This window comes from Zalophus californianus, chromosome 1 (genome assembly GCF_009762305.2).
Source record: "Zalophus californianus isolate mZalCal1 chromosome 1, mZalCal1.pri.v2, whole genome shotgun sequence".
In the NCBI taxonomy this organism is placed as follows: Eukaryota; Metazoa; Chordata; class Mammalia; order Carnivora; family Otariidae; genus Zalophus; species Zalophus californianus.
In genome coordinates, this window is record NC_045595.1 from 133863417 (window position 1) to 133889635 (window position 26219).

Genomic DNA, 26219 nt, shown 5'->3' on the forward strand with positions numbered 1-26219 from the left:
AGAAATTAAAGATCCTAATAATAAAACCCTATAATATAATAATCCTAAAAATAATGAAGAGATAAATGGATTAATTTTTTTTTTCCCTGTTTGCTCCAAAGGTCAGAGTTAGCCTGCAGTAAATATTCTGGAGCAAGTTTGGGAAGAGCTCAGATTTTGCTCAATTTAGAGGGAAGAACTTTTAAAGGAAGAACTGACTGAAACCATAACAGGTGAATGAGTTCTCGTTACGAATTTCCTCAGGTGTTAAGAAGAGGTTGAGCAACAGCTTAGAGGGGGTAGTGAAGCAGAGATGTGTGCGTGTGCCAACCGGGACGAATCTCTGCCTTGGTCCTTCCTGTGCTCAGATTCTCTGATTCGAGGAAGTACCTAGGTCTCTAGTTCATCAGAAATTTGATCACAGAATGGAAAAGAAAGGAGGAAATAATGCAAGGATAAATCTCAGGTAACCCAAGAGAACCTGAGAGTCTCCAGTGCTCTGTCTTTAGTCCCTAGGACCCAGGAAGTTGCCACAGGTACAGAAAATACAACAACGTAGGCCCTTGAGGAGCGGTGAATTAAAAAAGCTTTGGAAGGAGTCAGCGCAGGGTGTAGGAAGAACTAGTGTTTGGTTGAAAAAAGACCCATCTCAACACTGTTAGGCAATTAGTTAAGTTTTATTTAATGGGTTAAAAAGTGTGTATGGGCACATCCGTGAAATGTGAATCTACTCTACTTCACACTAAAAACCACATTAGCAAAGGACAGCGTCAATCGCTGAGAGAAGAAAAGGGACACAAGAGTGGCATAAAGAAAGAAAAGCACCTCCAATGCTTATTCATAGACTCTTAACAAGCAGAGCAAAGAGAAAAGCATTCCATACCTTGTGACTGAATGTTGAAAACATCAGACATGGCTTTCTCCTTGAGGATGAGACCCAAAGCTGCCTGGCATAAAAACTCCTTGGCTGTGGCCTTCCTACTGGGAAACAGTTCCTTGTGGTGTTGAGTGATGAAATCTGTGTGCACGTTCCCAGCCTCAAACTCTGGATGGCCAGACAGGCTGAGAAGGAAGTCAATGTTGGTATGCAGTCCGACAATCTGGGAAGAGAATAAAGCCCACGTCCCCAATGAGTGGGGAAAACAACAGATTCAGAAAATCATTTCTCGACAGATGTTGGCGAGGATGCGGAGAAAGGGGAACCCTCCTACACTGTTGGTGGGAATGCAAGCTGGTGCAGCCACTCTGGAAAACAGTATGGAGATTCCTCAAAAAGTTGAAAGTAGAGCTATCCTATGACCCAGGAATTGCACTACTGGGCATTTACCCCAAAGATACAAGTGTAGTGATCCGAAGAGGCACCTGCACCCCAATGTTTATAGCAGCAATGTCCACAATAGCCAAACTATGGAAAGAGCTTAGATGTCCATCAACAGATGAGTGGATAAAGAAGATGTGGGGGGTGTGTGTGTGTGTGTGTATGTATATAAATTTATTATATATATACTAATATATATATTATATATATATTCCATTGTGTGTATATATATATATGTGTATATATATATTATGCAGCCATCAAAAAATTGAAATCTTGCCATTTGCAAAGACGTGGATGGAACTAGAGGGTATTATGCTAAGCAAAATAAGTCAATCAGAGAAAGACAAGCATCATATGATCTCACTGATATGAGGAATTTGAGAAACAAGACAAGAGGATCATATGGGAAGGGAGGGAAAAATGAAACAAGATGAAACCAGATAGGGAGACAAACCATAAGAGACTCTTAATTTCAGGAAACAAACTGAAGGTAGCTGGAGTGGAGGGGGGTGGGAGGGATGGGGTGGCTGAGCGATGGACATTGGGGAGGGTATGTGCTATGGTGAGCGCTAAGAATTGTGTAAGACTGATGAATCACAGTCCTCTACCCCTGAAACAAGTAATACATTATGTGTTAAAAAAAATTTAAAAAAAAGAGAAAATCATTTCTATGGCATCTGCTCTTTGTACGAAGTATTTTCCACAATGGACAACTCTCAAGGAAAATAAAAAACCTACTAAAGTACCACATGGCAGCATTAGGACAACTTGTAGGAAAAACAAAACAAAACAAAACAACCCACTTCACCATCACTATCTATCTGGACTTAACACTTAAAACTATTTTATGATACATTTTTTAAAATGTAGCAAACTACATTTTACTCTATGATAAAGAGGAAATAGGAAATGATGTTAGGGTAGGTCACATGGATATATTTAATTGACTCAGGCTAGGAAAGTGATAAATGTTAAGAAACTTAAATGAGATTTATTTGCAAGATATTGAAGGACTTGCCACTCAGAATATGCCCACAAAATAGGAAGACTGCAAACTGAGGTTAGGATTGCTACACTGAGGAGGAGACAGGATTAAATGACCTCAAAGGAACTTCCTTCCGACACTAAAACCCAAACTTTACACACCGATGTAAAAATGAAAAGGTATGAAATGAACCCACATACGCCCAATAAATGGGATCAAGGGTAAAACCAGCTATCTGAGCCTTGGGTTCATTCATTCATTCATCCAATCATTCATTTAATAGACATTTACTGAGCACCGTTAGGTGCCAGGTCCTGATCCAGGTACTGGGGACACGATGAGGAACGAAACCTCAGAGAGCTTACATTCTAGAGACAGATAACAGACAATATCTATAAACAAATATCTAATATGATGTCAGGCCATATGAAGAAAAATAAGGCTGGTTAAGGGGACAGAGAAGAGCAAAGGGCCTTATTTTAAATGGGGTGACCTGGTTTCAAGCTACACTACAAAGCTGTAGTAATAAAAACATTATGGTACTGGCACAAAAATAGACACAAAGATCAATGGAACAGAACTGACAACCGAGAAATAAACCCATGCTTACATGGTCAATTAATCTATGACAAAGGAGGCGAGAATATACAGTGGGAAAGGACCATCTTTTCAATAACTGGTGTTGGGAAAACAGGACAGCTACATGCAAAAGAATGAAACTGGACCACTTTCTCACACCATACACAAAAAATAAACTCAAAATGGATTACAGATCTAAATGTGAGACCTGAAACAGTAAAACTCCTAAAATAAAACATAGGCAGTAATCTCTCGGGATATCAGCTTTAGCAACATATTTATGGATATGTCTCCTCAGGCAAGGGAAACAAAAGGAAAAATAAACTACTGGGACTACACCAAACTAAAAAGCTTTTGCACAGGGAAGGAAACCATCAACAAAATGTCTCTCTCTGTCAAATACATAAATAAAATCTTTAAAAAAAAAAAAAAGGAAGAAGAACTGGAGAAGATAGATGCAAATTATGTGTCCTGATAAGGGGCTAATATCCAAAATATATAAAGAACTCCTACAACTCAACACCAAAAAACCTAATAATCCAATTAAAAAGTGGGCAGAGGACCTGAACATTTTTTTTTCCTCCAAAAAAGACATACAGGGCGCCTGGGTGGCTCAGTTGGTTAAGCGACTGCCTTCGGCTCAGGTCATGATCCTGGAGTCCCGGGATCGAGTCCCGCATCGGGCTCCCTGCTCGGCAGGGAGTCTGCTTCTCCCTCTGACCCTCTTCCCTCTCGTGCTCTCTATCTCTCATTCTCTCTCTCTCAAATAAATAAATAAAATCTTTAAAAAAAAAAAAAAAAAAAAGACATACAAATGGCTAAGAGACACATGAAAAGATGCTCACGATCACTCATCATCAGGGAAATGCAAATCAAAACCACAATGAGATAGCACCTCATACCGGTCAGACTGGCTAGCATCAAAAAGACACAAATAACAACTGTTGGTAAGGACATGGAGAAAAGGGAACCCTTGTGCCCTATTGGTAGGAAGGTAAATGGGTGCAGCCACTGTGGAAAATAGTATGGAAGGTCCCCCAAAATTAAAAACAGAAATATCATATGATCCAGTAATTCCATTTGCCGGCTATTTGCCCAAATGAAACAAAAACATGAATTAGGAAAGATAATGCACCCCTATGTTTATTGCAACATGATTTACAATAGTCAAGATATGGAAGCAGCCCCAGTCCATCTATAGATGAAGGATAAAGAAGATGTGGTGTATACACATAACAGAATACTACTCAGACATAATAAAGAACGAAATCTTGCCATTTGTAACAACATGGATGGACCTAGAGGGTTATTATACTAAGTGAAATAAGTCAAAGACAAATATTGTATGATTTCACTTACATGTGCAATCTAAAACACAAAGCAAACACACAACAGAAACAGACTCATAAACAGAGAACTGATGGTTGCCAGCAGGGAAGGCGATGAGGGGATAAGTTAAATAGATGAATGGGATCAAGAGGTACCAATTTCCAGCCGTAAGTAAGTCACAGCGATGAAAACTACAGCATATGGAATATAATCAATAATACTGTAATAACTTTGGGGGCAGATGGTAGCTACACTTACTGTGGTGAGTCCTGTGTAAGGTATAGAACTGACTCACTCTGTTGTACACCTGAAACTAATATAACATTATATATCAACTATGTTTCAATTTTTAAAAAAATGGATGGGCACCTGGGTGGCTCAGTCGGTTAAATGTCTGATTCTTGGTTTCAGCTCAGGTCATGATCTCAGGGTTGTAGGATTGAGCCCTGCGTTGGGGCTCTGTGCTCAACGCGAGTCTGCTGGAGATTCTTTCTCTCCCTCTCTCTCTCTCTCTCTCTCTCTCTGCTCTTCCCCCACCTTATGTGCGCATGCGCATGCCTTCTTTCTCGCGCGCTCTCTCTCAATAAATAAATAAAATCTTAAAAAAAAAAATGGAGAAGGCCTGGGAAGGATTCTGAATGAGCAGGAGCTGAGGATGGTGAGGAGGGAGTCTTGCGATCATGTGGGGAAAGAACATTCTGGAAGAGAGAATAGGAACACATGGGTCCATGCTGGGTGTGTCTAAGGAATGGCAAGGGGAGCCCTGTGTGGTTGGAGCCACAGAGATGAGAAGTTTGGTCAAATTAATGACATATAACACTTTGGATGTCATGGGTTAATAAATCCTTCTATGATGCTACATCAGTATGGTTTGGGGCTTACTGCACCAAGGAAATCAATGTGCTACAAAAAAGCAACAAACTCCGTCAAATGGATAAAACTGAACATAATTATTTTCCTTTGGGGAAAATAAAACCAGACTGTACGCCACACTTGTGTAGCTGGCCTTATCTAACAGGATGAATATGAATTTAATATCAGATTTCACTGAAGTATAACACTGACGTTAACAGTTTTAGCCCTGCAATTTTTCTTTTCTAGCTCAATCAGAAAGTCATTAAACTCTATTCTGACCCATGGGAATGTGAAATCAGTTTGTTCCTGACATCTGGGTAACTGGTGGAAATAAGCCGACAAGGACAAAGGCTGACCAATCATGACGGACATACTTGGCTGTGGAGATACACAGATCGTCAGGGTCCCCAACATGGCCCCAGGGCACTCACATTGTACTGACGAAGGCTGTACCTCAGTTTCGTCAAGGCCGCCTGGCGATCTGCAGCCCATACAACCAGCTTTGCAATCATGGGGTCATAATGCACTGAAACCTCATCTCCTGAAATTGAAAAATCACAGTAATCACAGTCAAAATTCAAAGTCATAAAATATGACATGCAAGACATTCTGCTGGGGCTTTATGCTCATTTCACACTTGATCTTCAGGAGCTCTTGCATGACAGATATCGTTACCACTGCTTTATTCATGAGGAGCTGAGGCCTGAAGGGGTTTAAAAACTTACCACCAGTCTGAGGAGAGTATGGCCATCCAAGGGCACCAGGCCCGAAAACAGTTGTCCAATAACACACAGGCTGGCTTTCTCCATCCTACCTTCTTCTAAACCTTCTTTTCCCTTTGCATTTTGTAAGTCTTCAAACTGCCTCTACCCTCTCCTGTCACAATCACTTCTGCCCTTAGCATTCCCTTCCCTCCATCCCTCAGTTTCCTCATCAGAAAAATATGGATAACAATCCTACTATCCTGTAGGGTTCTTGGGAGGATTGACAATAAAAGGCCAAATGCCATACCTGGCAGAACCAATAAACAAACAGCAGCTATCATTGCTACGACAGAGTCTTAGAGAACAAGAATCTGAACCACACAGTCCCGTAAGTTCAGGGCCAGGCACATGAAGACCCAGCTGTAAGCCAGCCTATGCCACCCAAGCTGCTGGCTGGAATACTTTAAAAAAAAAAAAAAACCAAAAAACTGAACCGTGCACATCTCATGGTTCAAGGTTAAAAATGGTTCAAGTCAAAAGGATGTGGTATGTTATAAAGAATACTGTTCTAGGACCTTTGTGTGATTTTTGGCAGGTCACTTGGCCCCTCTGAACCCCAGGGTCTTCATCTATAAAATCAAGGGGTTAGATTACACTCTCTTACCCATCACCCACCCACCTATCCACCCCATCACTCACCAACACATACTGAACACTTCTAGGCCCAGGCCTGAGCAAGGTGCTGCAAATATAACATGGAAGAAACTTACAAATATAGTGGGAAAACTAGACAAGGAGTAAAAGGTTACTGTAAAACAGTATAAGGAAAGTGCCTGAGGAGTACACAAGGGGCTCGGGGAACGCAGAAGAGGAGGGTTGCGGAAGATTCTTGGAGTAGATGATGCTCTCAGTGCCGAGATGTCAATCTGGGAGTCCTTCGCGGAATTACACCTCTGTTATCCTTTGAGCACCTTTATTAAATTACACTGCAAGTTTTGCTTGCCCTGCAGATTTTTTCTTTTCCGTTGCGAGTGTTCTCTTTTCTCTCTAAAGTGTTCTGCTATTAAGTTAAAAAAAGGCACTGACTACTAAATCTTGCTGTGGTTTAGTCAGAGTTCTCAAAATTCTTCCACTTTGTCCTCAAGAGGTCCTGATTCCTCATTTTGGCTTTCAAGACACTATGTGATCTGCTTTCAACCTGTACCTCTAGCTGCACCTCCAACTATTCACCATCCTGACCCCTTTTCTCCGGCCACATGTTTTCTTACAGTTCCTCCACCACACCTGGAGTTAAGCTCTCCTTTCTTTACTGTTCTGCGTGCTGTTCAATCTGCCTACTCAAATCCACTCCACACTTCCTCTTCAAAATGTGTCCGGGCTGTACTGGCCTAACATAACCTCTAATCCTGAGAACTGCTTTTCAACATTCACCACCCGGATAACTTCTCTGGCAGCTAAAGTCAAGGTGGCAGGAGCTCAGAGCATGGACTCTGGAGCCAGAGAGACTGGGTCTGAATCTTGGCTCCAAGGGTGACCTTGGGCAAGTCACTTAACTTCTCTGTGCCCTGGAGTCCTCATCTGGAAAATGGGGGTGATAATAACACCTACTCACAGGGTAGTTCAGCCCATATAAAAAAAAGTCACCTGGAACAGTGTATACAGTACACAGTACATGCTAAATAACTGTTATGACCATTGCTGGTAATCACACGCTATGACAGCTCTTGTGCTGTTATTGTTTTATTTCTCTTTCTTTTATTGTTGTTTCGCTTGCACTGAGTTTATATATTAATTCTCCAGCTTGACTCTAAGTCCCTTGAAGGCAGAGGGCATTGGGCATAGCGGGGATCAGTGCCTTAAATCACTTTTAGAACTAGGCAGAGTAGAAATATGAAACAGTACGCGCAAAATGTTTGTTATTTAGGTTTGAACAAGTACTGCTACATTTCAACAAAGGGCGTATTGTGTAAAAATACTAGCTATTTTTTTTGTAAATAACTATTCCAGAAAGAAAAATAAAGATTAATGAGAAACCAATTAAGTCCTTTATTCTAAAACATACTAAACATTTCCATAAGACACAGGGAAAAGATGCTGTCCAGAAATAGTAATGCACCGAAAATTCCACAAGACCGAGACTTTTCATTGAATTCACTTTACCTTGTCTCACTCCAGTTTCGATCCTAGTGCAAAGGTCTGCCTGAGGAGTGGAGAGATGCACTAATGGCCCAGCCCCGGGCATGAAGTTATTGTCAGGATCTTCTGCATATATTCTAGCTTCAAAGGAATGGCCCTGCAGAGTTATTTCTTCCTGGCTCAAAGGAATCTTCTCTCCTGCTGCAATCTGGTGAAAGATGTGCTTCTATGAAAATCCCCCTTACAGCACCTACGAGACTTGGGAAGTTGATGGTCTTGCCTTTTTCCATGGAAAACGTGCATTCAGGCTTTATAACGAAGCCAAATAAAAACTATTATTTTCCTCACCTCCCCGAGTTTGAGGCAAAAACAAAAATAGGTTAAAAAACAGATGCAGCTTGGAAATAATGTATTAAGTACAATGGATTTCTAGAGTCTTTAAAGTAGAGAAAGCAGGTGAACTGATGACTAAATTATAAATATAAAAATCACTGTTTTTTCAATGTAATACAATTAAAGTTCTTCTTGGCAAGATAATCCATTTTCATTTAAAACATCAGTGCTCAGTTACCAAACCAATCTTCTTTTTATAGCTAATTATTAGTTTGTGTTTAGGACTACACTCACAGCTATGGCTAAAGTGTGGCATTTGTCATCTTTGTTAACCTTTTTTTTTTAAAGTTTATTTATTTAAGTAATCTCTACACCCAATGTGGGGCTCAAACTCACCACCCTGAGATCAAGAGTCATACACTCTACCCACTGAGCCAGCCAGGCGCCCCCATCTTTGTCATCTTCATCACCGAGTGAGTGATAAAGCAAAACAGAAAGGGGAACATGATGGTTTTTCAATTTTGTTATGTTAACCCAGATTGCGTGATACCAGATTATAAGCAGGATGACCATCATTGTCTACCACTACTACAATCACACTGACTGTTATGTACCGATACAACAACTCTCTTTCTTCAACTAGTATAATTTGGAAAAGGCTATTGGAGGACATGCTGTCACTCTCTCTCTCTCTCTCTCTCTCCTTAAATTGTCCTCCAAGATGAGAAAAAAACAAACTGAGAAAGCAAAAGATACAGGGGAAGAAACTAAGTAATTTAGCACTACTTGCAACTAAGGAAGTAAGCATGAAACAGAGGCAAAGGTTTCATCTCTCTAAATCTGTAGATAAGAAAAATCAGGAGGCACAGCAGTTAAGAATGAAAGGAAAATGAACGACACTGAATGCCTTTATGACATGGTGTTTTGAACCACAGACTCTGCAGCCCTATTGCCTGGGTTCAAATTCTGTCTCTCTATTTCCTCTGTTCTGGGCATGTTTCTTAACCTCTTGATGCTACAGAGAAAAGTGCATATAGTAAGCACTACACAAGTGTTAGCTATTGTCATTTCATTCTTATCCTTTATAATGAAACACTTTAATGTTTTAATAAAGAATCCTATTTGTCTTGATATAAACAAGAAGGACCATGTGTCCATATTTCATGATGTGATCTTACTTCTGACTATATAGCCCCATTTCAACCTGGCTTATCTTTGCCTATTTTCCTCTCAGGTTGGCTTCTATCTGAGCTCAGAAGAGACAGGCCCCAACCGTGCCTCTGGATCCTTGGAAATCTGTGCCATGTGAGTTCTCTCAGGCTTAGACATTGAATCTTTGGAACTCCTGGACCTTGGATCTTCTCCCCAGTTTCCCCTGGACATGGCTACCCACCTGCATCTGCAGCCTAGATGCTGACAACATTGCAGCCTCATTCTAGGGAGCCTTTGACTCCAGAGGCTGATCCTGGAGCTTGAATTCACCAAATGGTGAGGCCCCTGGTTTTACCTCTGCCTGGAAGCAAGACTCCAAAGTGCCTTGAACACTGTAAATGAGGTCCAGTGGAATCCATCAGTTCAAGAATGCCACCCCCTCCCGCGCCAGATAAGAAAAGCCTATTTCTCTTTTTAAAGGGCCTTCAAAGCTCTTGCAATTTCTTGAGGTGCAGAAATAAAAGTCTACTGGTTCCCCTTATGCCCAAAAGCTTTCTCTTCCCTTCCCTAGAAACCTTTTATCCATCATGATTTCAAAATTCTGGCTCCTGGGGCGCTGGGGTGGCATAGTCAGTTAAGCATCTCACTCTTGGTTTCGGCTCAAGTTGAAATCTCCAGGTCATGAGACTGAGCCCCACGTCAGGCTCTGCACTCAGTGCGGAATCTCTTTCTCCCTCTCCCTCTGCCCCCCCACCGCCTTTAAAAAAAAAAAAAATTCTGGACTCTCTCAATTAGTTCCTTGAATTCCGGAAACAGAAGCACTCTTTCTAAAACTTTCTAAATTCGCTACAATTTTCCCATTACTTACTAACACCTACTAGCCTGATGTGCCTGGTTTTCATTAGCTCCCAAGGCTATAGAGGCCCCCAAAGAATCTTATGGCTCAACTAAAACCACCAATCATCCCCAAGGAACCAGCAAAAGGAACATGATATTATTGTCCATCGACATTCTGAAAAGACAAAATTATCAAAATAATCAAGACTTTAGCATCACAACACACAAAAAAATTTTAGATTCAGAATATATAAAGAACCAAGAATCCTACAGAGGTCAAAAGTATTTATAGTACTTAAACATTTTTTTCATATTAAAAAAGGCAATAAAATCAACTGTTTTCAATAATGAGAGTAAAACAGACTAAGGTATTATTCTTATTTGAAGGAATATGCTTTGTGGAACTCTAGTTCAGGCCAGCGTTTCTCAAACTATTTATAAAAAAGGAACAATTATAGACTTATACTTTTGTAACATATAGTAGACGTATCATAGCAATGTCAAAAATGCTATAAAAATTTCTAAACACTTATTCTGAATGGGTTACACTTATCCTACCACAGGCAACAGCAGTGTACAAGTCAGCACTTGCATGTGGCTCACTCTATTGGTAGACCATTACCTTGGCTCTTCATTCCCAGCCCTTCCTTAGCTCATTTCACCGGGGCTAGCATCTGTCCTGCCTCTAAAATCAAATGATGGCCTAGCCTGGAATAATGTGGCCTCAGGTAGAGCATGAGGCTTTGGTGTTGAGATAATGTGGTCAGAAGAAAGCCTCAGTGGCAGCATCTCACTTGCCCCTTGCCTTAGGCTACCCCATGCTGAAGAGAAATGATGGTAAGTGACAGGTTAGAAATCGGAGTCCATAAAGTGACAATAATGTCACAGCAACAAATGAAATATCATCTTTAACTTCCCATTTTCCTGTCCTCATGACAACCACCAAGAATTGAACCCTTGTCCAAAGTGACACCTTCTTTTAGGAGGCTAGCAGGTAACCTATTGTCAAGACTGATCTTTAACAGAAAAAATACTCCCACCCTAAGCTGCCACTCCACCAAGTCAGTTCCTGTGATCATCTCAGTAACAGGATGTTCCACTTGCAGCCTTGTATTCATTTCCATGAAGTAGAAATTGTGCTTTGAGTCCATAATAAACTCCACGGTTCCTAAAAGATAAAATACAACAGTCACACTTCAATAGCATACGGTCAGTAGAAATCAAAATCTTCTATGATGTATCACATCAACTTCTTATTAATATATTTTTTAAATTTTATTTTATTTAAATTCAATTAAATAACACATAGTGTAGTATTAGTTTCAGAGGTCGAGTTCAGTGATTCATCAAGTGGCATATAACACCTAGTGCTCCATTCCATCACATGCCCTCCTTAATGCCCATCCCCCAGTTACCCCATCCACCCACATCTCCCCTCCAGCCACCCTCAGTTTCCTATAGTTAACAGTCTCTTATGGTTTGTCTCCCAAAGCCAGAGAGAGAAACAAATCACATCAACTTTTAATGCTGCCGTCATTCAATGGTAAACATTTTGCATTTCCTGAAGAAAATATCTCACATATTGCAGCAGCAAATGATTCTTACTAAAAAATAGGGAGCCACATGAAATCTAGCAACAGAAAAGTATGTTTGGGGTTTTCAGCAAAGGGTAAGCCCAAGTTGTGAGTAGTCTCAACCGTTGCAGCAACGAGAACACGGCTGGACCATGTGTTATGGCTTCAGGGCACCAAGATCCCTGGAACCTCACACTGTGACATCCCATCTCCCTCTAGCCCAGTAGAATAAATATAGTAACATTTTTTTTCTCCTGATTGTGGGCTTTGGAGGTTTCCTTTAAAAGTCCTTTAGCTGGTGATCCATTGGAAGATTGTTTAGCAACTAAAGCTACTTCTTTTCCAACTTTATTAAGGTATAATTTAATATAATAAAATTTATCCATTTTAAGTGTAGGGAAGTGTGTTGAGTTTCAATTGCAACTGAATACAGTCATAGAACCACCACCACCACCATGAAAATGCAAAACATTTCCATCATCCAAAATGTTCATTCCCTTGTTCCCCTTTGCAGTCAGTCCCTGCCCCAGGTCACCGGCCCCAGGCAACCATAGTTTTTTCTAGAATGTCATATAAATGAAATCATATACTACATAGTGTTTTGTGTTTGAGTTTTTTTCACTTAGCTGAAAGTAGTTCCATATACTTTAAGACTGTTTCTCAAACTGGGAGTCATAACCCATTAGCGCCTTGTACAAATTTAGTGAAGACTTCCAGTTTCTGATCCATAAGAAGCTAAGAAGTCACCATTCTAACCTGGTAAGAGTAAAAAGCCAAATAAACTGAAAAATCAACAATTTTTCTCAGATCCATCAGAGATATGAAGTCACAGGGCAAACTGCTGCCCCCCAAATCAGAGAGACAGGCAAATACAGAGATTCACAACTTACTGGAACAGAAACCCATGAACAAAACTTCTAAGGAATAAATACCAGAGGAGGAAAAACCTGCTGTAACTGACAAGTTGCTGGACACTCAGTGTGGATGACTCTGAGAGTCACAATCCCCAAGGACAGTCCCCCATACTTTTGTGTTTTACCTCCAAAAGCTCTATCAGGTCCTCACAGTGGATACTGGAGAAAAATCCCCTTGACCCTCTAGCAGTGGAAGGGGAAAAGGAATCATTTGAAGTACGCCAGAGTTCTGTTCTGACCAAGATTTGTCAATAAGAGAACTATTTTACTCGAGCCTAAACTATGGGGGTTTCATCAGAGCCTAATTAACAGAACCGAAGGAAGGGAAATACACATCTCCAGCCATCCTGTCCCCCACAAATGAATAAATCAAAACAAATCAGGAAAAAAACAAACTGAGACGCACTGGTGAAATTCAGGGCACAAGCTCACCAAAAAACTTAAGACGTAATCCTAGGACTATAGAACACCTCCCCTCCCCGACACCTAATCACCACATGACTAAAGACCAATTCACCACAGTTCTTTTTACCTGGTACTTCAGGTCTGGCTATCAAGAAATAAATCACAAGGCACATTAAGAGGCAAAAAACAGTTTAAAGAAACTGAAGAAGCATCAGAACCTGATTCAGATATGACAGAAATATTGTAATAATCAGACCAAGAACTTTTTTTTTTTAAAGATTTTTAAAATTTATTTGTCAGAGAGAGAGACAGCACAAGCAGGGGAGAGAGGCAGAGGGAGAAGCAGGCTCCCCGTTGAGCAAGGAGCCCAATGCGGGACTCGATCCCAGGACGCTGGGATCATGACCTGAGCCAGAAGCAGATGCTTAACCGACTGAGCCACCCAGGCATCCCCAAAGAACTTAAAAACATTTTGATTAGTACACTAACAGCTTTAATGGAAAAAGTAGACACATGCAAGAACCCACATGGATAACATAAGAAACATGGAAATTCAAGGAATCAAAAAGAAATACTAGAAATTAAAACACTGTAATAGAAATGAAGAATGCCTTTGGTGGGCTCACCGATAGACTGGACACAGCTAAGGAAACAATCTCTGAGCTTGAGGATATGAAAACAGAAACTTCCAAAACTAAAAGCAAAGACAAAGAAGACTAAAAAAACCAAAACAGAATATCCAAGAACTGTGGACAACTAGACAAGGTGTAACAGATACATAATGGGAATACCAAAAGAATAAAAAAGAAAGGACCAGAAACATTATTGAAGCAATAATAAGAATTTTCTCAAATTAATGTTGAGACATTGAACAACACCTCTGGAAGGTCAGAGAACACCAAGCAGGATAAATGCCAAAAAACCCCTATACCTAGGCATAACATTTTCAAAGTACAGAAAATAAAAATGAATGAATGAATGAATGAATCCTGAAAGAATCTGGGGCGGAGGGGAAACACCTTACCTATAAAGGAGAAAAGATAAGAATTACATATGATTCTCTTCAGAAACCATGCAAGCAAGAAGAGTGGAGTGCTATTTAAGGTCTTGAGTGGGAAAAAATCATCAACTTGGTATTCTGTTACCTTGTGGAGTTATCCTTCCAAATGAAGGAGAAATAGGGACTGTTTCAAATAAACAAAAATTGAGAAAATTTATTGGCAGTGGATCTATCTTGCAAGAAATGTTAAAAGAAGTTCTTTAGAGAGAAAAAAAAATGCCATATAGATCAATAATCCAAAAAGACACAACAACCTTAACATGTATGCACCTAAGAAGAGAGTATTAATACATGGGATAAAAACTGAGAGTAAAAACTGAGAACTGCAAATAGATGAATCCACTAATACAGCTGGAGATTTTAACACCCCTCTATCAGAAATGGACAAATCTAGCAGACAGAAAAGTAAGGACATAGTTGAACTCAATAGCACGATCAATAAATGGGACATAATTGATGTCCATACACTACTTTATCCAACAATAGCAGATTACATATTTTCAAACTTAGATGGAACATTCACCAAGACAGACCACATTCAGGGTCACAGAAAAAAACCTTAACAAATTTAAAAGAATAGATATACAATGTTTGCTCTCAAGACCACAATTAAATTAAAAATCAATTGAACTAGAAATCAGTAATAGAAAGATAGCTGGGAAAAAAATCCCCAAATACTTGCAGATTAAATAACACAGTACCAAGTAACACATGGGTCAAAGAAGAAATCCCAAGTGAATTTTAAAAATATTTTAAACTAAATGAAAACAGAAATGCAACTTTTCAAAATTTGTGAGATGCACTGAAAGCAGTGCTTAGAGGGAAATTTATACCACTGAATCCATATATTTGAAGAGAAGAAAGATCTAAAATTAAGCTTCCATTTTAGGAACCTAGAAAAAGAACAGCAAGTTAATTCCAAAGTAAGCAAGAGAAAAGAAATAATAGAGTAGAAATCTATGAAATTGAAAACAGAAAATCTATAGAGAAGACCAATAAAACCAGAAGTCAGTTCTTCGAAAAGATCAATAACATACATAAGCTTCTAGCCAAGTTGTTTAAGGAAAAAAAAAAAGAGAGGAGAGACAAATTATTAATATCAGAAATGAAAGAAGAGAAATTACTATAGGTTTTACGGTTAATAGGATATTAAAAATATATTATGAACAACTCTATGCCCATAAATTTGATAACCTAGATGAAACTGACCAATTCCTTGAAAGACACAATCTGCCAAAAGTCACACAAGAAAAAATCACTCTGAAACAATATGAATAGGCCTGTATCTACCAAAGAAGTTGAAATAATCATTAATAACCTCCAAAACCTCCAAAATAGACCCAGATTGGTTTACTGGTGAGTTCTACCAAACACTGAAGGTAGAATTTATACCAATTTTCTATAATCTCTTCCAGAACATAGAAAACAGAACACTTCCTAACTCATTTTAGGAGACCAGCATTACCTTAATACGAAAACGAGAGAAAGCTATTACAAAAAAAACTACAAATCAGTATCTCTTATGAACATGGAAGCAATGGTCCTCAACAAAATATTAGCAAATCAAATCCAATAATGTATAAAAGTAAGTATATATCATGACCAAATGGGATTTATCCCAGGTATGCAAGGCTGGTCCAACATTTGAAAATCAATTAATGTAATCCATCACATCAACAAGCTAAAGAAGAATCATATGACTGCATCAATAGATGCAGAAAAAGCACTGAATGAAATCCAATATCTAATTATAATAAAAACTCTTAACAAACTACTAATGGAGAGGAACTTCCTAATTTGATAAAAGATTTACGAGAACCCACAGCTAATATTATATTTAATGGTGAGAAACTAGAAGATTTCCTACTAAGAAAAGAAATAAGGGAAGGATGTCCATTCTCACCACTCCTTTCAACATCATACTGAAAGTCCCAGTAATGCTATGAGGTAAGAAAAGGAAATACAAGGTATACAGATTGAGGGGCGCCTGGGTGGCTCAGATGGTTAAGCATCTGCCTTCGGCTCAGGTCAAGATCCCAGGGTCCTGGGAACGAGCCCCACATCGGGCTCCCTGCTTGGCGGGGAACCTGCTTCTCCCTCTCCCTCTACTGTTCCCCCTGCTTGTGTTCTCTCGCCCTCTCTATCAAATAAATAAATAAAATCTTAAAAAAAAAAAAACAAGGTATACAGAGAAGGAAGAAATAAAACTGTCTCATCACAGATGACTTGTCTATGTAGAAAAATCCAAAAGAACTGAAAAACTTCTAGAACTACAAAGTGATCATAACAAGCTTGCAGGATACAAGGTTAATATACGAAAGTCAATTGTTTTCCTATATACCAATGATGAACAAGTAGAATTTGAAATAAAAACACAATACCATCTACACAAGCACCCCCCAAATGAAATAGGTATAAATCTAACAAAATATATATAAGATCTATATGAGAAAATTACAAAACTCTGATGAAAGAAGTCAAGGCAGAACAAAATGGAAAGATATTCCAGGTTCATGGAAGGAAGACTCAACATTGTCAAGATGTCAGTTCTCCCAACTTGTTGTATAGAAACAACACAATTAAAACTCCAGCAAGTTATTTTGTGGACATCAAAAAACTGATTCTAGCGTTTTATAGGGAAAGGCAAAAGACCCAGGATAGCCAATTCAATATTGAAGGAGAATGACAAAGTTGAAGGACTGACACTGAGTTCAAGATTTACTATAAAGCTACAGTATTCAAAATAATGAAGTACTGGGAAAAGAACAAATAGATCAGTGGAACAGAACAGGCAGCCCAGAAATAGACCTATATAAATACAGTCAGTTGATCTTTGACAAAGGAGCAAAGGCAATACAATGGAGCAAAGATAGTCTTTTCAAAAAATGGTATTGGAATGGTATATGGTGTATGTCTAGATACAAAAAAATAAATCTAGGCACAGGTCTTATACTCTCAGAAAAATTAACAAAATGGACCATAGACCTAAATTTGGAACACAAAACTATAAAATTCCTAGAAGAGAGTAGGAGAAAACCTAGATGACCTTGAGTAGGAGAAAACCTAGATGACCTTTGGAACACAAAACCATAAAATTCCTAGAAGAGAGTAGGAGAAAACCTAGATGACCAGTTACTTACTCTCCTGACTGTGCGGCTGACTGGCTCACTGCTGCTGCCCAGGAGAGTAGCATACCACATAGAGAGCCCGGGAAAAGATCAAAATTCAAAATTCGAAGTATTTCTACTACTGATGTCTTTTTAGGTACAACAGCAAAGGCACAATTCATTAAAGAAATAATTGATAAGCCAGGCTTCATTAAAATTAAAAAGTTATGCTCTGCAAAAGATAATGTCAAGAGAATGAGAAGATAAACCACAGACTGGGAGAAAATATTTGCAAAAGACACCTCTGATACAGGACTACTATCCAAAATGTACTAAGGAGTTGTAAAACTCAATAATAAGAAAACAAACAAACCAATTTAAAAACTGGGCAAAACACCTGAACAGACCTCACTAAAGAAGAAACACTGATGGCAAGCAAGCATATGAGAAGATGCTCCAATCATGTTACCAGGGAAATGCAAATTAAAATGAGATACAACTATACACCTATTAGAATAGAACACTGATAATACCAAATGCTAGTGAAGATGTGGAGCAACAGGAACTCTCATACATTGCTGGTGAGGATGCAAAATGGTACAGCCACTCTGGAAGAAAGTTTGGCAGTTTCTTACAAAACTGAACATATTCTTACCATATGACCCAGTGATTAAACTTCTTGTTTACCTAAATAAATTGAAACTATGCTCATACCTATGCCCACGCAGAACTCTGCACATAGATTGTTATAATAGTTTGATTTATAATTGCCAAACTTAGAAAGCAACCACGATATCCTTCAGTAGGTGACAGGATAAACTGTGGTACATCCAGACAATGGAATATTATTCAACACTAAACAGAAATGATCAACCCATGAAAAGACATGGAGGAAACTTAAATGCATATTATTAAGTGAAAGAAGCCAATCTTAAAAGGCTACAAACTGTATGATTCCAACTGTATGATATTCTGGAAAAGGAAGAACTATGGAGGCAACAGAAAGATCAGAGATTGTTAGGAGTTAAAGACAGGAAGGGATAAAGAGCAGAGCACAGAGGCTATTTAGGGCACTGAAAGTACTCTGTATGATACTACAATGGTGGATACATGTCATTATACATTTTTCCAAATGTACACTGTACAACAATGTCATAGAACGCACAATATTAAGAGTGAACCCTAATGTAAATTATGGATTCTGGGTGATAATGATGTGTCACTGTAGGTTTGTTGATTGTAACAAATGAACCACTCTGGTGTGGGATGCTGGTACTTGGGGAGGCTACGCCAAGTGTGGGGATGGAGGGTATGGGAACTCTGTACTTACTGCTCAATTTAGCTGTGAACCTAAAAAATTAAAGTTTACTAATTTTAAAAGAGGCAAAAGAAATTTTAGTGATTTTATTTTAAAATGGGATAGAAAATATCAACTAGCATTACACATAATTAGGGTAAGTATTGTTTAGTGAATTTTTTTTCCAAATATACATGTATATAGACATAAATATGTGTATATACTGAGTCTCAATGTAAAATATTTCTTAATGTGCGTATAATTTGTTTGAAAGACAATGATTTAAAAGTTGTAAGTTTCTTTTGCCTTCTGAACATAAATATTTCTTCTCCTCTATTCAAAGTAAATCTTAGCGTACCTGCTCCAACATAATTTACAGCTTTAGCAGCTCTGACTGCAGCTTCTCCAAGCTTTTTTCTTATTTCAGGTTTAATACCAGGCTATAAAAAAATATTTAAAATAAATTTCCATTAGTTCTTTGCCCTATTAGAAATTTCCATTAAGATCCAATATTTCATTTCTAAGTATCAAATATTACATTAAAGAGTTAATAAGGATAAATAGCTAATGCTATACATTTCATCAAGAAATACATCCTATACCACAGTCAACAGCCCCATACCAAGGTTTAATGGTTCTGTTAGTAATGTCAATGAACTGCAGATATTATTCAGCATAATGATGTATCTCCTTTGTACCTACCTAAGACCTTTCATGACTGTATGTCCAATTACATGTATCAATATGAAAACTTTGAATGATCACTGTTTTATTTTAAGATGGTAGAGCAATCTGGGCCATGTGCCCAATAATTATCTTGGAATAACGGTAAACCTTAAGATTCCAAGCTAATAAGAAAGGTTCATAAAAAGAAATATAGGTTAAAAAGTAGGCAAAGGTTTTAATATTTTAAAACAGTGCTCTACAGACATATATTTAAGCAATCACTACTTGGAATAAGGCTTTACTGAAATTATTGTTAACATTTACTTTGAATGATATAATACACTCTGCAACAGAAATTAAAATTTGAATACAGTATGAGAACAACAAACTGATTAACCAGAAGCCTCAGATCCCTGACCTTTTAGAAGTACCTACTAGGAAAAAAAAAAACAAAACAAAAGAACACGTATAAAACCTTAGACAAGAAAGAAGCCTACAGCAGTAGTAGGCTCAAAAGAAATGTAAATCCAAAAAGGGGTAATTCTAGGAGTAGGCCTTGACCCAGAGGACAACCGAAACCAATCAAGAGATAGACCCGAAGAGATGTAAACAATTAATTCCAAAGGGGCAAAAAATGCCAAATAAGAGCAAATCTCTCTCCTCTACAATAAACCTTTATGGTAGGAAGATGACTAATATATTTTAGGGATGCCTCAAACAGAAGTCAAAATAAAAGAATCTTCATAAAAAGATATTCAATGAACCAGGCCAATCCATTCCTCATTCTCATTACAATTTAAAATCTACATGGAAATATTATACAATTGCTCACTATAAGTCAGATACAGATCTTCCTCCTTACAGCGGGGTTATGTCCAGATAAACCCATCATAAGTTGAAAATACTGGAAGTTGAAAATTCATTTAAATACATGTAACCTACCAAACATCCTAACTTAGTCTACCTTAAATGTGTTCAGAACACTTACATTAGCCTACAGTTGGGCAGAATCATCTAACACAACAGCTATTCCATAATAAAAGGCTGAATATCTCAAAATTTGTTGAATATCAAGTACAGAGAGTGTAAGAACAGGTACGGGTAAGGACGAGTTTAGGTGTATCAGTTACTTACTCTCCTGACTGTGCGGCTGACTGGCTCACTGCTGCTGCCCAGGAGAGTAGCATACCACATAGAGAGCCCGGGAAAAGATCAAAATTCAAAATTCGAAGTATTTCTACTAAATATATATCACTTTTGCACCACCGTAAAGCAAAAAAATTCTAAGTTGAACCATCATGAAGTCAGGGACAGTCTGTACTTGGATCAGAGTAGATTTTCCTAGATACCATCCAGAAGGATCGTGGCCCTACTGTGCCCTCAGTATGGTAGCCTGGGAATTTCAACCCCCTCCTCATCCCCCAAGGCTCCAGTGGGGCCTTAACATTATACTACCACTGGGAAGCAGTTATTCAGCAGGATTCTGGAGGAGACGCTCCCTCCACAGATTCCTGATGTGAAAATTAGAGTGACTGGGGTTTACGTTATAGAGAAGCTTGCAAATTTCTTTACAAGGTCCTTACCCCTGGGGCTTCCTCAATGATCTTCTGATGTCTCCTCTGTACACTACAGTCTCTTTCAAACAAGTACACAGCATTGCCATGGTAGTCACCAAACACCTGGACTTCTACATGCCTATTTAAAAACGCAATGAGAAAGTTTCCATTTGTAGAATTAACATTCTAGAAAAAAAATTACATACATGAAGTGACTAGGAAATAAGAAAACACAGGAGACTATGTTTATGACCTCAGAGTAGGGGCAAGTAACAAGTACAAACTGACAAGGAAAACACTAATAAATCTCACAACAGAATATTTCATGTATTCTCGAAAAGCCAATGAAAACTTTTTTATGATCCGGGGATTTTTATTTTTTATTTTTTATTATTTTTTAAAAGATTTATTCATTTATTTGAGAGAGAGAGAGAGCTCAAGCAGAGGGAGGGGCAGAGGGAGACAGAGAATCCTGAAGCAGACTCCCCACTGAGTGCAGAGCCCGACACAGGGCTTGATCCCAAGACTCTGAGATCATGACCTGAGCTGAAATCAAGAGTTGGCTACCCAGGCACCCCATGATCAGGGGATTTTTAAAAATCAACCCTTATGGTCAGATTTTATAAACTCAGGCAGACTAAAAATTACAATGGCTCATCCATAAAAAGGTTAAGAAATAAATATGGATTAATTTTTTAAAAATATTACTAATATTATATCATAAAAACAAAAAAGGCACTTTAATGTTGAATCTAAAATAGTAAAATTATGAGAAATCATATCAAGAGTAAATGCACAGAACACTTAGGAAAATAAGGGTAAACAGACCATTTGGTGAACATGAAAGCATTCTTCTCAGTAGGTTTATTTTGATATGTTCACTCTGTAGTTCACCTCACATATTTACCACCATGATGAGTGACCAGCAAAATGTTTTTTCTGTTGATTTTTTAAAATAAAAATTGTCAAAAAGAAACAATGATAAAAGAAAAACCAGGAAGGGTCTTGTAAATGTACTGTGTTAGCACAATAGCTCATTTCTGTTCCTTTTTTGTTCACCTCATCAAGCCACTTCATTAAACCACTTGGAAGAATTTAGTTTCTTGATATACCATTTTGACTGAAGGTTCAATTTTAACCTTTTCCAACCTGTCCATCACATTCTCTTGACAAAATAATAGGAGCTGATTTCTTCCTTTTGGATCTGCCTGCTTGAGTTTTCCTCCTCTTTTCATTTATCTTTAGCTATTATCACCAAACACTTTCTTGTTATTATTTCTCTGGACAAACTGTTGTCTGTGAGATCAATTGAGAAGAGAAAAATGAGAGATTTTATTTTAGCCTCATTTATTCTTTCTCTAATACTCTTCCTTTCTTTTTGGAGATCTAAATTTCTGACCTGTATCATTTTCCTTCTCTCTGAAGAACTTCTGTTATCATTTCTTATAAGTCAAGTCTGTGATGACAATGTCCCTCAACTTTCGTTTGTCTGAGGAAGTCTCTTTCTCCCGCCTGTTTGAAGGATAAGTTCACTGGACACAGAGTTCTACGTTAGTTTTTTTTTTCTTTCAACGCTTTATAAATATTTCACTCCCCCCATTCTTGCTTAAGCCTGATATATTTCTTACCTTGTTTGTCTATAGGTAAGACGTTCTTATCCCCATGATTTTTCCAAGATTTTCTATTTGTCTTTGGTTTCCTGCAGTTTGAATATGATTCAAAAAATGTTTTGACATTTATCCTGCTTGGTGCCCTCAGAGCTTCCTGGTTCTGTGGCTTGGTGTTTATCATTAATTTTGGAACATTTTTGGCCATTATTACTTAAAATATTTCTCCTGCTCCCTTCTTTATTCTTGTAGTATTCAAATAACACAAATGTTATACCTTTTAAAATTGTCCCACAGACCTTGGATATTACGTTTGTTTTCATTCTTATTTCTCTTCTGAATTTCAGTTTGGGAAGTTTCCATTGACGTATGTTCTCGGTCATGATTATTTCCTCAGCTGCGTCCAGTCTACTGAGGAGCCCACCAACTGCATTCTTCATTTCTGTTATATTGTTTGATTCCTAGCACTTTTTTTATTATTATTGTTATGTTAGTCACCGTGTTGTACATCAGTTTTTGATGTAGTGTTCCATGATTCATTGCTTGTGTATAATGATTCCTAGCATTTTCTTTTGACTATTCTCTTAGAGCGTCCATCTCTCCACTTAACATTTCCCAAATGTTCTTGCATGTTGTCTACACACTCCATTAGAGCCCTTAACATATTAATCAGTTACTTTAAACTCTATATCTGACAATTCCAAAATCTGTGGTTCTGGTGCTTGCTTTGTCTCTTTACACTGCGCTTTTTCTTACCTAAATTTTAGCACACCTTGTCATTTTTTTGTTAAAAGCTGGACATGAGGTATCACTTTACAGTAAGTAAGGTAAACACAGACCTTTACTGTAAAGTTTAATGTGAATCTGGCTAGGACACTGGGTTTAATGTCTGCAGTAGTTGTAGGTACCAGAGGCTTGTTTCCTCTAGTGCCCTTGTTTTGTTTCTCCTGTTGTCTTTGACTAAGAACTCTTCTTATTAGAATCTGTGTCTTGCAGTTCTTTCAGCTGAAACCCTGTTATTATACTGGGGCCCTGGTGATGTGGTAGAAGGGTGCAGGGGAGGGAACGCATCCCATGACCTAATGATTAAATCTTGGTCTTTTAGTGGGCCTGTATCCCTGTGTGCTTCAGGTTTCTATGTTCATGAGCACCATCTGTTTGGATGTATGTGTGTATTTTTTTTTTTTTTAAGATTTTATTTGACAAAGACAGAGAGAGCACAAGCAGGGGGAGCAGGAGAGGGAGAGGGAGATATTACTTATTTTTAAAGTAAGCTGTACAACCAGCGTGGAGCTTGAACTCACGATCCTGAGATCAAGAGTCACATGCTCTACTGACTGAGAAAGCCCGGTGCCCCCAAAAGTGTTTCTTAGCATTTTTTCTCTCCTTACACGAAACAGGAAAGCTTGAGCGGCTTAGAGTTGGTTAACTGCCCTTCCCACAGGACAGAAAAGGTGCTGGCAAAGTTTCCCTTGGAGAGCTGGCCTTTGTTAGGGAGAACAGACCACTCTGGGCCAATCGCAAATGGTTACTTTTCTCCTCCCTCTGCCCCAAAATGGGAGGGAATTTTTCCTGGATTTTCACTGTGAGAACGTGGTGGTGTTCTTGAAGGGAGAACTCATGAAAATCTGGGGTTCCCCTAACACTGGACCTTGAGGAGTTTCTCACTATCAAGCTAGTCCACACCCAGACTCCAGTAATTTATCATAATCCCCGCAGAAGTGTCCCTATCAGTTTATGGCTCCAGGAGCTCTGCTCTGGGCAAGCGGCTCTTGGCTATGATTCACTGTATTCACACGCTGTCCAGATTCCAGGGTGGTGGTTTGCCCTCCGGCCCCCATTCTCTGACAGGTCTAAAACTCACTGACTTTCATTTTGTTCAGATTTTTACTTGCTTCTTGGAGGTGAGTGACAACTTCCCAGCTCTTTACATGTTGGAACTAAATGGTTTGTTTTTCAAATTCCAATTGTAAAATTTTACCACTTCCACTGACACTCCCTTATGTGTTAGCTGCTCCAGGGAAGGAGTCAGTAGAGCAGGGACTCCAGGTTCTGAAAGGAACACATATCAGGGGCACAGCACAGCTCTTTTCTGAGTTCTCAGAAGCTGGAAACACTTATTCCTGGGGCGGCTTACAAGGGAAACTTTTTGAGGACCTGTGTTGTGTTATGATTTCTGTAGTGATCATATCACTTTTGTTATTTTCCTTTTTCTGACTGATCCTCTTTTTGTGCTGCTTTATCTAACTTAAGAGATTCTGCCACGCACATTCTGCGGTCTGAGAACCAGGAGGTGCACCAAATCCCAGCTGTTCCAGTTCAGCCACTGCTGGGGTCTGGCTAGACACACAGACACAGCTGGAGGCTCCCAAGAATGCCTTGATATTTTCTAAGAGTTCCACAGTTTTTATTTTCCTATTTACATTTTTAATCCATCTGGAATATATATTGAATGTCAACTGAGAAAGGAACCCAATTTCCTTTTTTATCCTCCAAAATAGTACACTTTGAAGACTGTTTCTATCCCAGCCCTTCAGGTAAGCTCAATAGTTCTGAGCAGATTTATAAAACATCTTGATAGGTACTTTTCTGAATTATAAGCAGCACCTTGACAATCTTCTAGCACTCCATTAACTCAACAGGTAATTACTTAGCAGCATACAAAACAGTATAATTATCACGATATTAAAATATTATTATTAGAAAATACAGATTAAATATATAGAGAAATACTATTACTTGTATTAGGAGAATGAGATTATGAGTGAGTTTGTTTCCCATCTTCTCTACTTTCCATGTTTGTAATCTATTTATATTACTTCTGTATTTCAAAAAAATATTATTATTGATGACTGTCATGAAGAAAGTAGCATGCCAGATGATATACAGGGGAAAATAAAAAGAAATGTACTATCAGGTCCTTGATTTCCAGGAGCTTCCCAGCTACTGGGAGAACAAATTACAATGTGAGGTTATATACAGCTAACATTTCACGTGTAAAGAATTCACATCTTCAGAAAACGTTGTAGGCATTGAGTTATGGTCACTGAAATAGCTAGCTGACATCTCCACGATAATTCTAACTCAAGAGCATGCCAATTTGGACAGTCGGCCTATTCTTTTTTGAAACATATTGTGAAAGGGAGCTCTCAATTTACCTTAGAATTTCCTCCATTTTTGCCTTACTGCTCACTAACAGGTGGTAGACTTTTTTAACTATCAAAATCTAAATGAATTTAACTTACCATACCATGTTCAGGGACAGTTCAAAGTTTTGTAGCACTTGAAACAAAAACAATTTAAGAAGAATACAAAATTAGGTATGATCTTAGAAGAGGCTCACACAAGGAAGAGCCTGAAGCTTTAGTATATTAACTTCAAGGTGAATCCCTCTCTGCTCATGGTTCCCAAGAGAATTATTCTTTATAAAAGTCACTTGACTTACAGCTTTTATATATATATGTAAATACAAATATATATATATAATTACCAAAAATCTATGAAACAAGAAGCTTTTATAGTTCCTTATTTTAAGCAATACATATGAAAATAGAATTCCAGAAAATAAAAAAATTAGAAATTCACATGGCATTTGTTACAGCAGTACCAAGAGAAGCAGTTTAGTACAATGGCTTAGAGTGTGAATTCCAAATTCAAATCCCAGCCTCACCACTTCCCAGCTGGCTCAAGCAAGTCATATGACCATTCTGTTCCTCAGAGTTTTCACCTGCAAAATGGGAATAGGGCCTACCTACAGGATTGTTGCAGGAATTAGATTAGGATTAGGACAGCAAAATTATTTAGTATATGTAAAATGCTCAGA

At 38.4% G+C, this 26219-nt stretch overlaps 1 protein-coding gene across 2 annotated transcripts in view; it reads right to left on the bottom strand.

Moving 5' to 3' along the window:
• MCCC1 (methylcrotonoyl-CoA carboxylase 1) overlaps positions 1-26219 on the bottom strand; it is a 60514-nt gene that overhangs the window by 14822 nt on the left and 19473 nt on the right. For both annotated transcript variants that reach the window (XM_027584544.2, XM_027584545.2), the window contains 6 exons: positions 20817-20928; positions 18926-19007; positions 11251-11378; positions 7913-8096; positions 5480-5589; positions 863-1079 (listed from right to left, as the gene is read on the bottom strand). In XM_027584544.2, coding sequence (XP_027440345.2) covers positions 863-1079; positions 5480-5589; positions 7913-8096; positions 11251-11378; positions 18926-19007; positions 20817-20928 — 833 coding nt within the window. The remainder of the gene's footprint in view (positions 1-862; positions 1080-5479; positions 5590-7912; positions 8097-11250; positions 11379-18925; positions 19008-20816; positions 20929-26219) is intronic.